General features: G+C 41.0%; 3 protein-coding genes across 6 annotated transcripts; all 3 read left to right on the top strand.

The window, feature by feature from the left end:
* The first annotated feature begins 823 nt into the window (after positions 1 to 823).
* Positions 824 to 11,687, top strand: LOC147056807 (procollagen galactosyltransferase 1-like). The gene is made up of 12 exons (XM_085913041.1): positions 824 to 1,128; positions 4,310 to 4,420; positions 4,502 to 4,619; positions 5,133 to 5,267; positions 6,193 to 6,397; positions 6,481 to 6,600; positions 7,068 to 7,144; positions 7,215 to 7,321; positions 7,630 to 7,762; positions 7,914 to 8,041; positions 8,265 to 8,471; positions 9,509 to 11,687. The coding sequence occupies exons 1-12, from the start codon at positions 911 to 913 to the stop codon at positions 9,777 to 9,779; spliced, it is 1,830 nt and encodes a 609-aa protein (XP_085769167.1). The 5' UTR covers positions 824 to 910; the 3' UTR covers positions 9,780 to 11,687.
* A 192-nt stretch (positions 11,688 to 11,879) lies between these two features.
* Positions 11,880 to 15,618, top strand: LOC147056806 (nucleoredoxin-like protein 1). Its single transcript, XM_085912656.1, has 5 exons — positions 11,880 to 11,942; positions 12,677 to 12,889; positions 14,288 to 14,558; positions 14,649 to 14,738; positions 14,814 to 15,618. The coding sequence occupies exons 3-5, from the start codon at positions 14,323 to 14,325 to the stop codon at positions 15,088 to 15,090; spliced, it is 603 nt and encodes a 200-aa protein (XP_085768782.1). The 5' UTR covers positions 11,880 to 11,942; positions 12,677 to 12,889; positions 14,288 to 14,322; the 3' UTR covers positions 15,091 to 15,618.
* A 418-nt stretch (positions 15,619 to 16,036) lies between these two features.
* LOC147056805 (nucleoredoxin-like protein 1) lies at positions 16,037 to 19,301 on the top strand. 4 transcript variants are annotated; one of them, XM_085912388.1, is made up of 4 exons: positions 16,037 to 16,057; positions 16,440 to 16,705; positions 17,251 to 17,340; positions 17,438 to 19,301. In XM_085912388.1, the coding sequence occupies exons 2-4, from the start codon at positions 16,467 to 16,469 to the stop codon at positions 17,769 to 17,771; spliced, it is 663 nt and encodes a 220-aa protein (XP_085768514.1). In that variant the 5' UTR covers positions 16,037 to 16,057; positions 16,440 to 16,466; the 3' UTR covers positions 17,772 to 19,301. The 4 variants fall into 4 exon arrangements, with proteins under 4 accessions (XP_085768514.1, XP_085768513.1, XP_085768516.1 ...); XM_085912387.1 differs by having other exon boundaries at positions 16,440 to 16,720; XM_085912390.1 differs by lacking the exon at positions 17,251 to 17,340.
* Positions 19,302 to 20,260: the final 959 nt, after the last annotated feature.

The following is a 20,260-nucleotide window of genomic DNA, read 5'->3' as shown; positions in this document are numbered from 1 at the left end:
GTTAAACAGAAGAAAAAAAAATACAAGTCGTTGGTAGCTGTGTCATCAAGTTACTCCCTCTTGACTTTGACCAGAATGAGCTCCAAAAATGGGACTGTTGAAGAGCTGGAATAGAAAGCACATTTCAAACAAATGTTCAATAGAGGTGGCCTGTGCATTGTGGTACCTGGGCCTGTTTTGTGTGTTGGTTGTAGAGATTCAAGGTTTCTGCTAAATGACAGAAATACGTGACAAAAGTGTCGTTGCTTATTTAAATAGCATTCTTTCCCATTGAACAACATTTCACAGGGAGCGGGATATTTTTTTCTTCCCAGGATGAGCACATTGCACAGAAATAAAAGAAACTTTCTGTGCAGGTAAGTTTTTGTCATTATGCAAAGTGATCAAAACTTTTTTTGTTGAAATCTTCTATTTCTATATTTCTATATTTCTATATTTATTTATTTATTTATTTATTTATTTATTTATTTATTTATTTATTTATTTATTTATTCTTATATTGTTCTTTTGCCACATTAAAGCACGCCCACGTTGGTCCCCTCTATTTCCTGAATGACTCCCAATTGACTATTCTTAAAGGGGAAGCCACGCATGAGAACATCAGTTATGGACGAGCCATGACCATCTATGGCACAGACGGAAATAATATTTGCAAAATTATTCTTATTAATATAGTAATGAAAATATGATGTGGGTTTTTTTGTTACAAAAAGAAAACGGTGCATTCATCGGGAGGTGGAGCATCTCTTGCGCCGCTGGGGCAGGCCGAACCTTCCCCTTTAATTCAGCTCACTCCTCCGCCATGTCTCCACTATCGGCATAACGTAACAACAGGACGCACCTAACCTCTAACCTCACGCCTGTCTCTTCATCTGTCTGCCGCAAACTCCAAATCGCGTCTCTCCCTGCAATGCCCCGCATCGCCTCGCTGCTATCCGCCCTGCTGTTCGTCCACTTTTCGGGCCTGAGCCGGGGCTACTTCATCGAGGAGCGCTGGAGCCCCGAGTCTCCTCTCCTCGCCCCGAGGGTAGTTGTCGCGCTCATCTGCCGCAACTCTGAGCACTCTTTGCCGCTCTTCCTCGGAGCTTTGGAGCGCCTGCACTACCCGAAGGATCGCATTGCTTTATGGTGAGTGTCGCTTCTGCAAAGTTCTCATTATATTTACACTGAATAACAAATGCATCTTGACAACTCGTAGTGAAGTCTGAAGAGTATACAAAAACTACATGTGTTCTTTGCGTAACATCTGTTTTTGCAGACATGCATATTTGAGTCTCATTTTCCCCCTCAGTAAATTTGAACCTGACAACATATCTGACCATTAATCGTTTGGGTGCTTTCATTTATCTATGCAATGGCTACATAAAGTGAGAATCAACTCACAGTGTTGCACGGGAAAGGAGTACGTAGTCAAGTTGTGTCTGTGAAAAGTTCCATTCAGTTTGGGATCTCTTATTTCCCCTCCTCTGTCCCAGCCCCTCTTTTTCTGCCACATCTTTAAACTCTATTGGAGACACCGCCTCACTCTTGTGCACTCCACTCAGTCTTGGCACAAAGGTTGTAGAAGATTTATTTCTTTGTGTTTCCCAGTCAGAGGTGGCAAAAGTTCTCACTCTGTGTTCAAGTAGAAGCCTTCTTGTCTAATATGAAAGACCTTGGCAAAAGTTCAGATTTAATTGCTGTACTTAGATAAATATTGGAAAAAATGCAGTGTAAAGTGTGCTTCAGAATAACAGCAAAAACTCTTTGTTTTCAATAATCTGCAAAGCTCATTTTGATTACCGATGGGGACTATGCAGCTTCTCCAAATCTGTTGCGTTTGTCATTCTCGGGTTCTATGCCGCTGTTGTTGCTGTTTTTTCCATATTATGTATAAAACCCTTTCGGTCGTAATCTGCAGAGTTTGAAAAATGCCATGCAACCTTTTGGACAAAATAAGGTGTAAAAAGTAGATATCAAATATAGGGAGTGAAAAAAAAAATCAATACAGTACTCAAGTAATGCAAATACTTTGTTATTGACACCTCTGATCCCAGTATGTTACCCCCCCTCCCCTTAATTTGATCCAGTCCCAGGCTTTCAGACATTTCTTATAACTGCATCATACTCCGTCTTGTTTTGATCATATGCGATCAGACTTGCTTTATGGAGATAAAGTCATCTTTTTGTCTGCATTCATATTTGACAGGTTAGATATTTTGGCACTCAAGTGGTTTAGCAAAGTAACGGTGCGTCAACAGCGTCAGGCAGACGAGTGTGGTTGGAATAATTGAGTGCTTTTCAACTAAATTTAGAGAGAAAAAAATATATTATTCAATCAAGTGGGAGGGCTGTCTCCTTTGAGTGATGAATTGAGTATAAAACCAGCATGCATTCATCTGTTTCTTTGGGTTCTGGCCAAAGGTTTAGGATTAGTGGTTGTTTTGAGCAGAGCTCTTTTTCTGCATTCTCTATTAAAGAGTCAACGTTCTAGAAAGTTTCAAAACATAAACTACCTGCAGCTATCGCTCTGACAGTGGAAGATAAAGCACCCTGGCACGCAGTCTCATATAAACACATCTATGTCGATTTATTATGGTGAAAGCGTGTGCTGTATGGACTTGCAGGAGAGAAGATAAGCTTCCATAAAGCGCCTACCTTTGGTCTCTTCCATTGTTTAGGTCTGCTTTTGTTGCTATTCACACAGTGGCACATATACTGGGAAGGAACCATTGACATACAATATTTCAAAAGTTTTTTTGGGGGAAAAACATTCCTCGATAGTTGATTTTTTTTGCATTTTCTTTTCCCCAAAAGAAAGCCAGGGGATACTCGCGTGGTACATTGGTTAAATTCTTTTGGCACTTTAGTGACAATTAAGAATGTGAAAATGAGACATATGAGGTAGATTTAGCTAAGATAATGATAAATAACTCAGCCCTGGGGCAAATATGACCAACTAAAGCGGGTGCAGAAGTCAACAGTGGCATATCAGTAGGGCCATTGCCAGCTCACACTTCAAACCTAGTTTGCACCATGGTAGGTTGCAGCAGATTAGATTCCTATCAATTAATCAAAAGAACGCCATTTTGTCTTTGGATTTTCAATGTCGAAGGCTCTGAGCGATTAAAAACAAACGCAAAGGTGTTTTGCTCTACCGAGTGCCATTCTAGTGTGACAATACATAAATGCGGCCCTTGTATTGGATCTTATTAGATTGTGCAGGTGTGCTCTACTTGATCTTATCTAGTGCTGTTTGAATGCTTCCAGCCATGTAGACATTAGAGACAACATGAGAACACAAAAATGGCTACGCTGTGAAGTGGTCGCACGTAAGCGCTGAGATTGCACTTCAATGTGAGAACACCACACACAGATGGCAATGGAACCACCCGCGGCACGCTGTCCATCAACCGCTACATGATCCCGAAGGGTGTAAATCCATTTTCTCTCATACCTACACATTCCATGTGTCGCTCTTTGCGCCAGCCCATCATGCTCCAAGCTTTGTTTTGATAACGTAGACGGCAGAAAAGCCAGGTCCCCTCCTCCTATTCAGTCTTTGTTTGCCGCTACACAGCTCACAGTGATGTGCTCGAGTAAAAAAAAAAAAAAAAGCTATAGAACAGAGCGTGAAAAATGTCAACATTATGAAATAAGATCCTGTCATTATGATAGCAATCAATAGTTGCCTTCAAATTGATCCCATTGTTTACAGTATTTCATCATTAAAAGCCTGGATTGCACAATCAACATATATTTGTAGCATTGTCTCACGTGAAAAGATATATGTCCAATAAATGTGATAATTGACACATATCTCAATATATATTCAATTTGATGCACTCACATCCTCTAAATCTAACCCCATTTTCCTCTTCAAATTGCTACCCTTACTTTTTACTATCTTCTGATATTTGAGTACATTTCACATCAGTATTCTCTTTCCTCGTAAGATGACAATCCATGTAACTCTGACGAACGACATTCACGGTTGAGATATTACTGTGTGTCACCGACATGAGAGTCTCTCTGGAAGTTATTGTAATACACACAGACGGAGCAGAAAACAATAGTGGTGCTCCAGGCATTTGTGTGCCAAACTAATGAGGTGATTATATTGCACTACTGTGATGGATACGGTGCTCCAGAATCAGTCACTGAACCAGTGCAGCCAAATTATATCACCGTAGAATCCTTTTTATGAAGACCATATTTTATAAGGAGACATTTTAATTAGGCATCAGCACCTCTCCTGTTCCAATATATTTAATCAGTGCATCCCCATCCCTCCACACTAAGAGCCTCTCTGTTCTTCATCTCGCCACAGGGTGGCGACAGATCACAACATAGATAACACCTCCGCCATCCTTCGAGATTGGCTCATCAAGGTCCAGAATGACTATCACTATGTGGAGTGGAGACCAGATGATGAATCCAGGTAATTTAATGTGTGTGTGTGAATGTGGCTGAGTGAGTTTGTTTCAGTTTCTAACACCAGCGTCACCTGTGCTCACCGTAGTGCATTTGAGGACGAGGTGGGGCCAAAACACTGGAATAATCTTCGGTATGAACACGTAATGAAGCTTCGCCAGGCGGCTTTGGACACAGCCCGTGAGATCTGGGCTGACTATCTCCTGGTATGTTGTCAGTCAATCATCCTCCTCCTCATAGCCCTGCGTGCCACATTATGGTGAAATGCACGGTCGGGGAATTGAAATGATGACATGAAAATGTTCAGTCTCACTGAAGTGCTTTAAATTTTAATGGGGAGTGACTGAATGTCTTGATTTCCGTTAATTGCAAAATCGATCGGAATGGTCCGACACCCACGATATGTCCCTGTGAAACATGACCCACCGTGTATTTGGACATATTTTATTCACCCACTTTGTATTTAGGCATGTGGAATGGAAGAGGTGGCGGCAACAGTTATTTCGTAGTGGAAGGATCAAGCATACATCCTGTTGCTATGGTTACCTATGTCAAAATGCTTTTTTTTTTTTCTAGCAGAGCTCTTCGCATATTCAACACGGTTCCCAGCCAGACACATTTCCCGCCACCTCAGTTGTTGTATAAGAACTCAGCGACGATCCAAGCGCAGAACAATGGTTTTGTGAAATCATTTGTTGCTCTTTTTTCTGCGCTGACAGGTGGCCGACTGCGACAACCTACTCACTAACCCAGATGTGTTGTTGAAACTAATGAGAGAAAACAAGACCATTGTTGCCCCAATGTTGGAGTCCAGAGCTGCCTACTCCAACTTTTGGTGTGGCATGACCTCACAGGTAATGTTGGTGGCCATTTGTGAACCATTCACACTGTGTACATATCTATTACATCCAGTTTGGAGGAGGCCTGATTCTGAATCTGATTTTTTTTTTTCCCACTAATGTTGTCACAACACGTATTCAGTTTGTGCCACTTAGTAAATAGTACGGACTCTATTAAACCTGAGTTTAAATTCGGCTGGTCACTTCTGAGCATCCCAGTTCTAAGAACATTTGCAACCCCACGATGTCAGTTTTTTTCTTTGACTTCCTTTCAAAGGATTAAAATTCACTTAAACAGCTTGTAGGTCTCATTAATGGTGGAAAACATTTGAAAAGAATTCAATGTCAGAAAAACATGGCATTTTAACATGGGTGTGTAGACTTTTACAATGGACTATAATCACTGTTCCTTTCCAATGGGAAGAACATGGAACATCCTGTTCCCATTCCCAAATAAGAAATGAGCATTAAAATGTTTGTCAATGCGTGCTCTCAGATGCATCCCTGGTATGAAATTGAATTTGATTTTCCACACGTATCATATGTCGCGTAGATGCTGATTTCTCACGATACTTGCGAGTCTTTATGTACAGTATGCATGTGAGCCTTAAGGCTCGTCTGCACATAAATAAGTTAGGCACGCCAGGAAGGAGAAATGCTCCGACACTGGGCGTGAGCCTGAATTCCAAACTGCAGATTCTCCTCGGTAGTTCCGAAGCAGATGTTCAGCTGCAGCAAAGGAAATGATACTGACCATCTGCAAAGATGTCTGAATTGTAATTCAGATTTTGTATCTTTGTTCCAAATAGCACAGCTGCCACCCAGCATTCACACCAATCATGGAATCTTTTTTTCAATTTTTTGTAATAAAAGTTCTTTTAGAACAATTCTTTGGGCATTATTGGTGACCGAGACTGATTGCGTGCGCCCATCTTGGCAGGGCTACTACAAGCGAACGCCAGCCTACATACCAATCAGGAAGCAGGAGCGTCTTGGCTGTTTTGCCGTACCCATGGTCCACTCAACGTACTTGGTGGACTTACGAAAGGAAGCCGCTCGTCAATTGGCTTTCTACCCGCCGCACCCGGAGTACAGCTGGGCCCTTGATGATGTCATCGTCTTTGCCTATTCGGCTCGCATGGCAGGTGAGATGGATGAAACACCTTAAGGGGTGAATATTACGTACATGTGTGATTTTGCATCGACACTCCTCTTGTGATTTTGTCAGATGTTCAGATGTACGTGTGCAACAAAGAAACCTACGGATACCTTCCTATGCCCATGCGTTCCCACGCTACTCTGTTGGATGAAGCCGACAGTTTCTTGCACACTCATCTTGAGATCATGGGTGAGTTCAATGTCCAACAATTTGTAAAACACCCATGCGCATGTACGTGAAAGCAACACAGTAAAACGGCTTTTATTTTTCGACTAAAATAGTTCTCGAGTTGCCCTTTTTCTCCCAACCTTGGCAGACAGATATAGAAAATAATCAATTATGCATGATGCACAACAGAAAGCATGTCTGCTCTGTTGCCACGAACTTCATCTGAGCACCCAGTGAAGGTTTTTGATTGAGTTCTTACCCCTTACTGAAGAAATATTTTGGTAACCAAAATGCTCCGTCGTCGTTATCTTCTATATGCCGCACGATGTGTTTTCGTCAATGGAGGAAAGAACACAAGCGTGCTGCAAAAAAAAATGATTGCTTACTCTGACTGACCATGGCATTTGACGCTGTGGTGGGCCGCATTTTGTGTCGTCTCTGATTCATTGCACATTCTCTTTGTAACCCTCTGCCATCTTCTTTCAAAGTGAAAAATCCTCCCTTGGAATATTCCAGCTTCCTCACCCTGCCTCCCAAACAGCCAAACAAGATGGGTTTTGATGAGGTACAGTCTTTTCTTTCTTACACACAGCCCTGAGCGTATTTGTGAGCTTGTGTGTTGTGTGCGTCCGCAGGTGTTCATGATCAATCTGGTGCGAAGAACTGACCGGCGTGAGCGCATGCTGAGGACTTTGCACGAGATGGAAATCAGCTGTAAAGTTATTGCCGCTGTGGATGGCAAGTACGTTTCGTCACCCGTGTCGTCATTTATCAGAGTCTTCCGCCATTTTCAAATTCTTTATGACATATACAGTATATATGCATATTATTATTATGCAATATTATGCATTGCATTTCTACACAAGCTGCAATAATAAACTTGTTTTCACTATCAATTAGCCAGACATTTGATGTTGGGACCTCGATAGATAATGCAGGAGAACCTAATGTTTTTCCTTATGAGGTCATATTCCCTTTCCAGCAATGTCATCCATATGATGTATTATTCCTACTGCTAATCTCTTTGTTTATCTCTCCTCTGTTCATCAGGGCGCTGAACAACAGTGACATCGAGTCCATGGGGATTAGCATGCTGCCGGGATACAAAGACCCGTATCACGGTCGCCCTCTGACCAAGGGTGAATTGGGTTGTTTCCTCTCTCATTACAACATCTGGAAGGAGGTAAGCATTCTGTAATGACATTCACACGTTCAGTTATCACAACAACAACGACGCTTGTGTATTTCTCAACCTTGCTGACATTGTTACATCTAGCTTTTGAAATCAAATAAAACCAAAAACAAAGAGTCCAGCATTGAGCGTGTGCGTGCAGATAGCGGATAGCGGGTTGCAAACCTCCTTGGTCATTGAGGACGACCTGCGCTTTGAGGTGTTCTTTAAACGGCGTCTCCAGGCACTGCTGCAGGAGGTGACCACGCACAAGCTTGACTGGGATCTCATGTGAGTCAATGCAGTGAAAATTCTGTGTTAAAAATAGAGAGGATTATTGCTCCCAGAGAAATCCTGCCATCTGTCATCCGCTGTTTCCTCGACACCGCTGACCAGACATTAAAAGTCACCGCGACCTTTCACATTCATAGGCAGCACAAAAACAATTCTTTGCGAAATGAATGTTTACTCTGAACTTGGTACTTATTTGTTTTCCTTACCCTTGCTCGTGCAGTTATATTGGACGGAAGCGAATGCAGGTGGATCATCCAGAGAAGTCGGTACCAAATGTTCGCAATCTGGTGGAGGCCGACTACTCGTACTGGACTTTAGGCTACATGCTGTCCTTGCAAGGAGCTCGAAAGCTCCTCAAGGCTGAGCCTCTGAAAAAGATGCTGCCTGTTGATGAGTTCCTTCCTGTCATGTACGACAAACACCCTGTGTGAGTACAATGCATCTCGCTCCTGTTTTTTTTCTTTTTCTAAATTATGTTCAACCTCCTCCACAGACAGGGTCTGACATTATTTTTTTTGCAGTGGTGACCCTTTGAGGTGGAAAAATTGTGCATTGTGCAGTCAAACGTCTTGATCTATTTAAATGGTTGCAACTTGTGTTGATTTAATACTATTTTAATTCATTGATGAAATATGTAAGAAAGATCCAAATGAACATTATTAAAAAAAAAAAAACAACAACTGAAAATTGGGAACCCAAAACCCAAATTTATTTTTTTAATTTAACACTACAACATGGAAAAATGCAAACAAAGAAGGTTAGCTATAATGTCATAGTTAGTTTTGTAAATGTAAAATGTCATTTCAGTTATCATTTTTTAAAAGGACTCTCATTTTTATTTCGGTGATGAAAATTCTTTTTCAATTTTTAGTTAAGTTATTTGGTTATTTTTAACTAACCCTGGTGCACAGAGCAAAAAGAAACACATCATAGATTCATCTGCTTATCCAACCCAGACTGTTCATGTGCCAAAAATAGTACGTAAACAAAGGTAATTTTTCCACAAAAATGTTGCGCGTAACCTAACTTGTTTGTTTCATAAGCCGTTTCATAACTCCACTGTGTGGCTTGTTAACAACACTCCTCTCTGCAATGTGTCCAATCCGTTTTTATTTTCACTTTACCCATTTTTTTTATTCCTAGTTATTCATGTACAAAAATATACAAATCTCAATGTTATGTCTTTGAGGTTTGAAAATGACTAGAATTATTGATGAAGAGTTTTAAGTGTGGTGACACAGTCAAGTTTAAAGTTCTTGTTTTCTTCTCATCATGCTCTCTCTCAAAAGACATGATGATTCAACATTTAAGTCTTTAGTCTTATAACATGCCAGACCTGGATTGTTCCAGTGCTTTCTTTGGCATAAACAATCAAACCTTGGCACAGGTTGGCCATCTTTGTCCCGTTGTTTTGTAGGTGGCTCTCTAGTAATCTTTGTCAATCTGCTTTTTGCTGCTCTTCAGTTTAGACTACATGGAACACTTTGAAGATCGGAACCTCCGTGCATTCTCCGCAGAGCCGCTTCTGGTGTATCCGACACACTACACAGGAGACGCTGGCTATATCAGTGATACGGAGACCTCAGTCGTCTGGAACAATGAGACCACCAAGACCGATTGGGACAGAGCCAAGTCGAGGAAAACTCAAGAGCAGGCGGAACTAAGTCTGGAGGCACAGAACTCTGATGTGCTCCAGTCTGAGCTGGAGAACTGGAGTGCGCGGGATGAATTGTGATGCCTTGGGAGAACACTCTGTTGCACATACGCGTATACACACACTGAGCAGGTTGACATACTCTACAGCAGAATAAAGCTGTGATAGTGGGAGGAATGTGGAAGAGGCAGGCTAGATGGACACAGGTCCAGTGGGACTTCCACCGTCACTTGAGCTTTCTCTTAAAGGAGAAGGTTAGAGTTACATTTCAAAACAACTCTTGACGAGTCCATTTGCGTGGCATTCTTTCTTTCCATATTCAATACGCAATCAAAAGTTAGTGAATCAAAAAGGGACTGGTACTAACACAAAAAGCCAGATTTTTAACATTGGCAACTTTAGGCTCTGGTCTAAAATAGGAAATTAAAAACTGAACGTTTTCTTTTTTATATTGTTTATTTGATTGGTCCGAAGTGGGTTAGTCACAACTTTGGTATCAAGCGTTAGTAAAGATAGGTTGGATAACACAACTTTACACTTTTCATCCAAAATGTTTAATTGTGTGCAACAAAATTACTTTGTATAGAGTTAAAAACATCCACCTATCCATCCATCGACTGATTATCTCCGGGCAGGTCGTGGTTGCTGCAGTTCCTAGACATGCAGAGCCTTTAGGAACTCCGGGCTGCTCTCATCTACCCTCAGGGCCTTCCCACCAATGTTCCCTGCAAGCTGCATGCGAGCGTGAGCAAATGCGTACTGCTCCCACATTGGCAACAAATAGCAAATATATGCAGCGCATAAAAAAAAAAAAAAAAATCCAAACTGAGCTGTGTTTATGCTGTGTATTTTCATATTCACCACATTTTGTACTCGCGTATTGTTATGACAGTTGTCACTCATGTCACTCTCCACTCGATCATAGTTTCGATCTTATAAAATAGCAAATAATGAAGCCAGAATTTATTAACAATTATAAATATTTCACGTACTTAAATTCATTTATGGAGAAGTGAATTTGGGCTGATTCACAATATAAAAAGTGGCCTAAAATATCTTAATCCTTAACCATTTTATTCGTGTCACAAATCTGGTTTGAGGTTGTTGTTTTTTCAACGTATGGACATAACTTTGAACTTTTTTATGACCTCAGATTTTCAACAGGAATGATACTGGTTTGGCCGCCATGTGCATGCATGCCTGAGCTTGCTCATCGTGGTCCAAGGAATGCTTTTGAGAAGCTTTTTAACGACCTGAACCTCAGTGCTATCACTGATTGCCTTCATGAAATATGGGAAATATGGATTTTTTTTTCAAGATTATTTTGACTGTTAGATTGTATTTTTCATTTTGGGGGATTTTATATTTGCCAATTGAAAGTGTAAAGAATGGATGAAACATGGATTATTAAGCAGCTTTTGTTTAATTTATTGCATCCCTCCTTGCTCCAGATGTGACCAGACGGACAGATGTCGTCTACATTTAATCCTTTACATCAACCAGAACTTTCAAATATACAGGTAGTATTTGTTTCTTTGTAACCGAGTAAAGACTACATTAAAATAGTAGACGATAACTTTATTAATCTGTAGTGTGATTTGGGTTTTTGTTTGAGACCAAGTTATGGGAGAGAGGATTCCACACTCAAATGATGTCAATCAAATTGAAGTCGTCTGTAGTGTTTTGTTTTCCTCCACCACCGCTTGCCTTGTTTTCCTCGGCTGTGACGAGTTCAAAGACCAATGACTGTAAAATGATTGTGTAATTTACCAGAACAAAATGCATTGAACATATTGACACCCGCTGCTCATTTTGACAGCTTAGTTTGGAGCCCCTAATTTTGCTCCAGCTCTTCATTGTTTTATTTATTCTCCAATTATAACATTACTTAACAAGGTTATTTTGTCACAATTGAATGCAGATCTGTGTGTCTTTTTGTATTAAATGTCTAACACGATTGTGCTTTTTTTTTTTCATCACCATCAGTCAAATGAAGCTCAATTGCTGTTTGAAAATCTTAAATTCATAGATGTGTTTCCAACTGTGCCAGTTGATTGCAAATGATGCTTTTTTGGGGCGGGATCCAAGAATATTTGATCTACAGTCACGTTGATATTTTCTTTGTTCCTCTAGTAGGCGTACCTTCATGGATGGAAAAGCGCTCCATCAAACCGCCTCAGTTGTGATGATGTCAATATGAGTCTTTTAATTAGTGCTTGCTGGTGCATGGCTGCGAGCACACAGGTAACGCCAAGCTGCAGTCGGCCTCTGTTACTTCTCATCCTTCACTGCGAGAGTCTCCTATAGTCACTCTTCACTTGTGATCTATGACCGTGCAAGCTTCTGTGCACTTTCACAATATTTGTATCAGCTAACAAAATGGCTACACGTAGTCTGACCGCAAGCTATTAGGAGCATTTATGTGTTTGTGTTCCTCGTGTGTGTTTCTGTTTCCACATACGACTGCAGAGGTTTATATGAGCCAGACTAATCCTATTAGATCTCTCTCCTCACCTCTATATTTAACTCAGCGTTTTCTCTGAGATTAACGCAGGTTAGTTTTCAGCAAAGGGCTCCACAGATCAATAGTCTCTTTTCGGCGGTGGCGATAGAACTGCGCCGCAATCAAACTATTGACTGGCGCAGTTCATTCCCGTGACGCCCTGCATCTTGCCTGTCACATCATCTCGATAAGAGGATGCAAAAAGAATCATTGTCATGCTCGGAGGGATAAATGATTGACATTGGTAATGAGTGACACGCCAGGTAAGCACGGTGTGCCGATGTGAGGAGATTTGATCTCAGTTTATGTTCAAATGTCTCTTTTGGCTTGTGTCTTGTCCTCGCCCTGTCATCCAGTTCATCCTTTTTCTTCATCCTTGCTGTTCTTCCTTCTTCTGTTGAAGTAATAAGATTGCCACTCCTGAGCTGGAGTTTTTAAGAGTCTACACAATGACCTATGCTCTGCTAAATTACAGCACGGACACACCCACTTGTAATCTCCGTCTGTAAATCCTGCTGTCGTTTGAATTCAAAGCACCGAGCGAAGAGACGAGGCTCTGAAAGGGGAAAAATAAAAACCAACTGCGGCGAAAAGGGAACAAGGCCGAGAAGGAGAGTCAACAAATCAAAGATGAATACAAAGGCTTGGAGGAGAAAGTTGGGCTACATTTGAGACAAGGAGATTCAAGGTGAGGTAAATTACTTGTGATGTATTCAGCTGACACCACACCGTACAAAGATTGATTGCCTATTAAATTAGCTATTAACTAAACAAGGCAGTGGCGCTAGTATATCAGAGCAGGATCAATGAGCTTCAAAAAGTGAACCGGATGATTGCAAAATTACTTTTCCAAATGTAAGATTTAAGCTTTGACCTCTCCGAGTCTTACAGTAAATCCCCTTTTCCAGGCAATGTCCAGCTTCCAACATATTTCTCCTCTATCAGCCTCGGATGTTGGAGTCCCAAATAGATCAGCTGAAAGCCGGAGAGCCAAATCTAATTTGTGAGGTTATCACTGTCAATTCACAACCTGCAGTGACTCCTCCGACACTCAAATACAGGCTGGCCCAGACAGATAAAGTACATTTCGGAGATGTCGACCCCAACTTTATTTCTACATCAGAGAAGTATTTCTTGTGTGGTGTTTCCTCCATCCACACCATAATCCCAATTCCAAAAGGCTGCGGCCCACTATAGATCGTAGCTCAAATAATGCCGACATTAGGTAGCATTGCATTAGAGTGGAGTGGAGGTAATCAAGAGGTCAGGAAACTACTTTACCTGAAGATACTGAGATGTATTATCTCATTTTAGACCTGTATGAGCAACGTGGTAGCGTAAAATAATTCTTACCCACTATTGATGAGTTTCTGGTTAGTCAGTCAACAAACAGCCAACAACATCATACAAATATATTGCTTTTGTCACTTCAAAAGTTATTGGTAAGATTCCATACTGATCCAGTAGACCTAATGAGACCATCCTGAGAAAGTCTTGATGCAAATTGTCAGGAACTGTGTTTATCTTTTAATTATGAAAGATTTTCCAGGACTATATTTTCAGTGAAATAAATTTCAGAATGAAATGACAGTGGAGCTGGCGAACACGTGAACATGACATTGTTATCGAGCTTAAATACGAAAACAAAATAATCATCAAAACGTTTTCGTTTTCGTGGTCAACAAACACATTTCTGGAGTCACCATTTGGCAAGTTTGGCAAAGTTTATTGTAGAAACTCAAAGTGGCTCACTATATATATAGCAAATATTGAGTTTTTATTTTTATATTGTAATTTCTTGTAGTTCATTGAGTTTTTAAAAAAAAAAAATTCAAGTGAATTGTTTACTTATGTCTAGATTTCATAAAAGACCAGTTTATGTTTTTATCCTCATGGGGTGTGCACCAGTGTCCAAGATGTGCGTGTCGTTGGCTTGATGATGTCATGCAAATGGTTCACCTGAACTCAAATTTGAATAAATAGCATTCAATAACACAACACGTGTATCTTACCTTGGATAATCTTGTCATAAGAGCTGACATTACATTGCGACGCAATTGTAAAAATGCAATTTCTCTCTCCCCAGAGGAATCTTCTATCCTTCATTCTCTCTGTTCCATCATGGTGGACTTTTTCCTCAATCGATGTCTGGTGGAGAACAACTGGGACCAGGATGAGCTCAACACTGAGCGGGAAATTGTTGGCATTCTGGAAAACCGCATCCTCCTGCTGCTCTTTGCATCGGCAGAATGTGACAAGTGCTGGGAGTTTGTGCCTGTTCTCAACGATTTTTTTAAACGACTCAAAGACCCGGCTTACATTGAATATCCCAGATTGCTGGCGCTCATTTACATCAGGTCTCTGCCTGCATATTTGCTTGTTTATACGTCTTCACACAAGATGAGCTCATGTGTATTCACTAGAACATTTCATTTCCATCCCTGCAGCTTGGACCAATCAGAGGAGCAGCAGGAAAGATTTCTCAAAGAGATGCACAAAAAAGTTTTGTTTCTGGCCTTTGAGGACCCGTACCGGAAGTAATATTGACTCAACAGATTGCAAATGAGTTTGTGTGTGATTTAAATGTTAAAAATATGTACCCATTTGTTTAGGGAACTCCAAGCCAAGTTCAAGGTGAAAGATGTTCCCACCGTAGTGGTCCTTCGTCCAGATGGCTCCGTTCTGTCTCCGAATGCCGTTCAAGACATTTATCGTTTCGGTTCCGAGTGTTTCCCCAGCTGGCAAGAATCGTCAGAGCTGGTTGAAAGAAGCTTCATGCTCAACGAGGAGTTTGACAACTTGAATATGCGCAGCGCCACCGAACCTGTGAGGAGGCTGAAATACAAGACGGATGATGACAAGAGGAAAAAAAGATGGTGGAGGTTGTAGGGAAGAGAGAAAGCAAACAATGAAGAAAGTGAAGGCATGGGATGCAAAGAGGGCTGAAGAAAAATATGCACAAAGCTTATCCAGTTTTGTCCTTTTTATTTGTACTCCATAAAAACAGAACTAATCCACAGTGAGAAATATCCAACTGAAGATGGTTGGAGCGAAAGGGCTCCTCTTCAAGAGTCCACAGTTGCCATTTTGAACTGATTTTCTTCTCTGGTGTCTCGCACTTTGTGGGGACTGCCAGCTATGCTGCTGGGGAATTGGGGCTCTGTTTGAAGAGAACACTTTGGGCCCCACAACTTGAATGTAAATATTATTTTCCAGGGGCGCCGTTAGTGACGAGCCCGTATTTATTTACTACAGATAATGTATCTTTGTTCATCTACCAACGCCAGTGACATATAACGAAAAACAGAACTATTTCTTTTCCACGAGATAGCAAAAGATACACGTGAACTCTGTATCCACTTATTATTTGGTGGTATGCCGTGAAATAATTTCTAATATGTGCCTGACCCAATAAAAGTTGAGGAACACTGCTTTAAAGGTACTAAGTGTACTTTCTGAGCTTTATCTTAAAATGAAGATCTTTTCCATTCTGTTAGAAGTTACTTGCTGGAAGTTAACTGATAAGCTCGAGTACACTTAAACCTTAGTCTGAGAGAGAACCAGAAGATTGTTCAAATTGTTCATCCAGTCGTAACATTTCAATACTTTGTTTTCCCCACTCATACTTGTTCCAATAACAGTGCTACTTGTATCATACGTGGGTTTTTGGGAGGGTTTTTTGTCTGTGTGTTGGGGTTCTTAAATATAACAATGCCCCCCAATCCCACACATATATCCCACCAAACCCATTCACACATTATGTCACCTTACCTCACCCCACCCTTCCAGACACATGGGAGGAGATGCAGTGCTAACAGACACACAAAAAAAGAAATTGGAGCGAACGGCAATCAAGGTGCGGGGACATAGTAGGTGTGGGAATGTGATTTGAAGAGACAGACTTGGGAATGATTCAAGTGCAACTCGAAAGAGGAGATAAGGGGCGGGGTGGGGTGGGGTGGGGTGGGGGAGGGCGCTGTTCTGTTTTTGGATTTGCTAGTGTAGGATAGAGGTAAGCAAGAATGAGGATTATCAGATTTAACAGCAAGCGAGATGTGCTCATGTGATTAATGGGAGCTGTACGAGAATGACAGCGAGGAGACTCATTAGTTCATTTCAAAGACTAGCATTGAACTATGCAACATAGCCATCCGTCACTTTGTTTCCCCTTTGCCACGTGCTATGTTGCATCCTTCTCATGCTGACAATAAAAGGAGCAACCATAATTTTTTTTCTAGCTTCAACACACTGACTCAAGACAGTTCATGATGGTGGACCTGTTTGTTGATCGGGTCCTGGTGAAGAACAACAGGGACCAGGATGAGCTGGACACTGAACAAGAGATTGCCATTCGCCTACAGAACCGCATCCTGATGCTTTACTTTGCTTCTGCTGTATGTGACAGATGTCGAGAGTTTGCGCCCAAACTCAGCGACTTCTTCACACGCTTGACGGATGAGTTCTATGTGGATCGCTCTGCTCAGCTGGTCCTCCTGTATATCAGGTATAGCCGATGCAGGTACGCTATTACCAATCCCAATTGACATTACAACAATTCATCAGCAAAAGATATATTTCAGCAGATTGTATGCATCGAGCATCGTGCAATAACCCCGTGCAGACTTTGGAAGGTGGAAATTAGTAATGTTGCTGCTCACCTTAGTTGACAAATGACATTTGGCCTTTGTTCTCCTCGTCCATACTACGTCTTGGCATCTGAGCCGTGCACGAGATTTACATTGACATGAATAGCGTTGTTAAATTGATAGCGGTGATAGTTGAAGGATTAATGTCCAGTAAATATTTTTAGATTTGTTTTAATACGATGAAATTGCAACGTGGTGACACAGAGACAGAAAATGTCAAAAGGCCGGGAACCGTTAATCTAAGAGTACTAAAACATCAGAGTCTGCAAAAAATTTAGGGCGGCGAAACCATCTGTTCGGCCCCGGCCATGCTGGGCTTTGCAAAACCCTTACCCCCTCCAGCATTCCCATCCCTGACTTAGAGTATTTAGTTAACACGGGTGTTTTGTGTTTTCTTTGTGAGTTTGGACCAATCGGAAAAATATCTATTCGACGTTCTCAAACAGTTGCCCAAAAAGTGCCTGTTCCTCACTTATGAGGACCCCTACAGGAGGTGGGTGGTACTGGCCAAAAGACATCCTGCTGCTTAAGATGATTGTAATGTTAACATACCCAGCTGGCTAAACCTATTTGGCATTTTATATCCACAGAGAGCTGGAGGACATGTTTAACATCAAAGAGCTTCCCACAGTAGTGGTCTTGCGTCCCGACTGCTCGGTCCTCACCCCAAACGCAGTAGATGAGATCATCCTCCTCGGTCCGGAGTGCTACCGCAATTGGAAGGAAGCGGCGGAGCTCATTGACAGGAACTTCATGATCACTGAGGACTTTCAGGAGACGTCCATGCGCAGTTTCACCGATCCTTTGAGAAGACTCAAGTACAAGGTGGAGAATGAGAAGAAAAGGAATGAGACAAAAGGATGGGGTGGAGATGTGGGGGATCATGCAGAGGTGGATCAAAAAGGAGGCAACTCACTATGGTGATAAAGACAATATCAACAAAATATTATGATGTTGCCACTTTAACCAATAGGAATGGATTTGTCACATTGTTTTCATTTAAGCGGTATTACAGCCACCCCCAAAAAATCTGTGTATCATCCAAAATTGGACAATAACTTGTCTGTATGTATTGATGTATACTTATAATGTCACACAAAAGCGTCATATGCAGTATGTCATTTGAGATAAAATTGCATTGAATTGCTTCACTGGTGACACAAATTGTTTCCAATGTACTGGAATTAAAAATACAAACATTCAGGGCTGTTTTGAAATGTGCCAGTATTTTGCTTCACCATTTTTATTTATGATTGTTTCATGCTCTGCTGCAATTCTAATCACCTCCTTCCTGTCAGCGCTCCAAATCTCATGCCATTGTGAGTCGAACCAAACCGCAGCTAACGTGGCATCTCTGGAAATGCTTCTAACGGTGTTTCCCATCCCTTATTTACATTAGAAAACAGCACACCACCAAAAAAACAATGTTACAAAAATCTGAAAATAATCATGATCTGAGTCTTCGTTTACAATCACGGTGCTTGATGCTGAAAATTGGCCTGATTATCGTGGTATGTGTGTACTTTGCATTAGACTGCTTCCTGCTTGGCTGTTTTCATATAGTATTACAATAGGACAGAGTACCTCTACGACTCTATTTGACATTATTATTTTGGCTTTTGCTACTGGGTTTGTGATTGAATGCATTCTGTCAGAAGTTTCAACTGACTTCACAATCCCCCCCCCCCCCCATACATACAAACAAACAAACCCTTATTTGCTCCGATACAGACGTCTATTGATGTTGTTGAAATGCCAGTCTGATGAGTGTGATGACATTGCTGTCTTATTACAGAAATGGCTTTGCACGCTCTTCTAACAAGACTCCGTATTGATTTGCTAGCCGCCAATTATGGTAGTAAGTAACGTAAAAGGCCCCAAACAATAACCAAAGTGAATTTCACTTTGGCTGTCATGTTGCTTGTGAGTAAAATGTTCCTATTGCAGGTTGTGGAGCCGTAAATGGGGCAGAGGTATGAAGAATCATGTTGAAGTGTGAAGCCAGCCATTTGCATCATCCAATCAAAACATGTCATGTTTAGTCTGAGAACTGAGACAGCGATGAATTATTCATTGCCATTAGGATAATTTTGTCAGTGAATGTTGTGCTTGTATGTTTATCCGATGAAGTCGGGCTCCTTTTTTTGGGCTACACAAGAGGCAATCAGGGTTAGTCGGAGTCTCTTGTCTATGACTTTCACGTAATTAGTGCTTTCCTATTGACTGTGACACATCTTCCTTCAGGCTCAGGTCCTCATGTTTCCACACTGACGATGATGATGGTGGTGGTGGTGCTTGAAAATTGCTTTGCAACATTTCCTGATCTCTCAGTTCTGAAAGGCTTTTCACATTTCTCACACTTTTGAAGATTGCTACGCTGCCATTAATGCCTGTGTGTTGTATTAGTGATTGCAGGAAACTCAATGAATAAAATACATCTGCAAGGGCAAGAGACACAAGATAAATTGGCCTCATTTCCATATTTGAAACCATCTGTTATTGTTGTCTTTACACCTTTGATGAATGCAAACACAATCTCTCTCAACTCTTGCCAACCTCAAGGTCATGTTGTCATACTATTGTTTTTATGATTGGTTTCTTGATTGAGGTTGTATCCCAGCTTGCTCCCAAAGTCAGCTTGGATGGCCCCCAGTTTACTGGGAACTCCAATAAGGACAACTCAAACAGAAAATGGTTGGATGGGGAAAAAGGTTATGAATTTAAAAGTGAGTTTAATCGAGACCAGATTGTAATTTTAACAGCAATTTTAATGTTTCATTAAAAAAATCCCATAAACTCAGATTCTTACAGTATATCCCTGTCAACATTTCAAATTGGTTGTCATTTGATCAGCATAACGCTAGGCGGAATTCTCAAACCTCTAAAATCATCACATTTGAGGAGTCATTAAAAACAGCAATAAAATAAAATAAAAATAACACCCATACTGGCCAGTAGTATTAAATCTGTGGGGAAAAAATATTAAATTTAAAGTGTGAATGAAGATTTTGGCCCAATGCCAGCAATTTGTAGACCCTCAGTCGTGCCCCTTAGGGGTAGTGTTCCATCAGCTCCATTGATTGGTGCATTTTTTCTTTCTCTCCAATATATTATTCATATTTAATGCACAAAAAGCCAAAGCATGACATTTTAAATGAATGCGGCTACATTTATAGCTATGAATTTCTTAACGCTGGTAGCCTCTGATTTGCTTGGATTTCAAACCATAAATATAGACTAAGACTGTTTTTGTTGGACTTGTACATTGGTGCACTTGTACTTTGAGTTTCTTTCTTTTTTTTTTTTGCTTGCCTAACTTGATGTTTGTTTTCCCTGCAGGCACTTTCTGTCCACTGCTGGTGGACAATTATTATTTGAGATGGTAATTGTGTAACAAGTACAAGTACAGAGTC

The sequence above is a fragment of the Syngnathus leptorhynchus genome, chromosome 5 (assembly GCF_054491065.1).
Source record: "Syngnathus leptorhynchus isolate UIUO chromosome 5, UIUO_Slep, whole genome shotgun sequence".
NCBI classification, from domain to species: domain Eukaryota; kingdom Metazoa; phylum Chordata; class Actinopteri; order Syngnathiformes; family Syngnathidae; genus Syngnathus; species Syngnathus leptorhynchus.
The sequence above is the reverse complement of the archived record's forward strand: the minus strand, read 5'-3'. Positions and strand labels throughout refer to the sequence as shown.

What these genes read in the sequence shown, in the direction of transcription:
- LOC147056807 (XM_085913041.1), top strand. Translation starts at nt 911, where the DNA reads ATGCCCCGCATCGCCTCGCTGCTATCCGCCCTGCTGTTCGTCCACTTT. An exon ending in AGACCAGATGATGAATCCAG is followed by an intron (nt 4,421 to 4,501) that starts GTAATTTAATGT and finishes TGCTCACCGTAG; the next exon opens with TGCATTTGAGGACGAGGTGG. An exon ending in AAGCTTGACTGGGATCTCAT is followed by an intron (nt 8,042 to 8,264) that starts GTGAGTCAATGC and finishes TTGCTCGTGCAG; the next exon opens with TTATATTGGACGGAAGCGAA.
- LOC147056806 (XM_085912656.1), top strand. Translation starts at nt 14,323, where the DNA reads ATGGTGGACTTTTTCCTCAATCGATGTCTGGTGGAGAACAACTGGGAC. An exon ending in CTGGCGCTCATTTACATCAG is followed by an intron (nt 14,559 to 14,648) that starts GTCTCTGCCTGC and finishes CCATCCCTGCAG; the next exon opens with CTTGGACCAATCAGAGGAGC. An exon ending in TTTGAGGACCCGTACCGGAA is followed by an intron (nt 14,739 to 14,813) that starts GTAATATTGACT and finishes CCATTTGTTTAG; the next exon opens with GGAACTCCAAGCCAAGTTCA.
- LOC147056805 (XM_085912387.1), top strand. Translation starts at nt 16,467, where the DNA reads ATGATGGTGGACCTGTTTGTTGATCGGGTCCTGGTGAAGAACAACAGG. An exon ending in ATCAGGTATAGCCGATGCAG is followed by an intron (nt 16,721 to 17,250) that starts GTACGCTATTAC and finishes TTTCTTTGTGAG; the next exon opens with TTTGGACCAATCGGAAAAAT. An exon ending in TATGAGGACCCCTACAGGAG is followed by an intron (nt 17,341 to 17,437) that starts GTGGGTGGTACT and finishes TTATATCCACAG; the next exon opens with AGAGCTGGAGGACATGTTTA.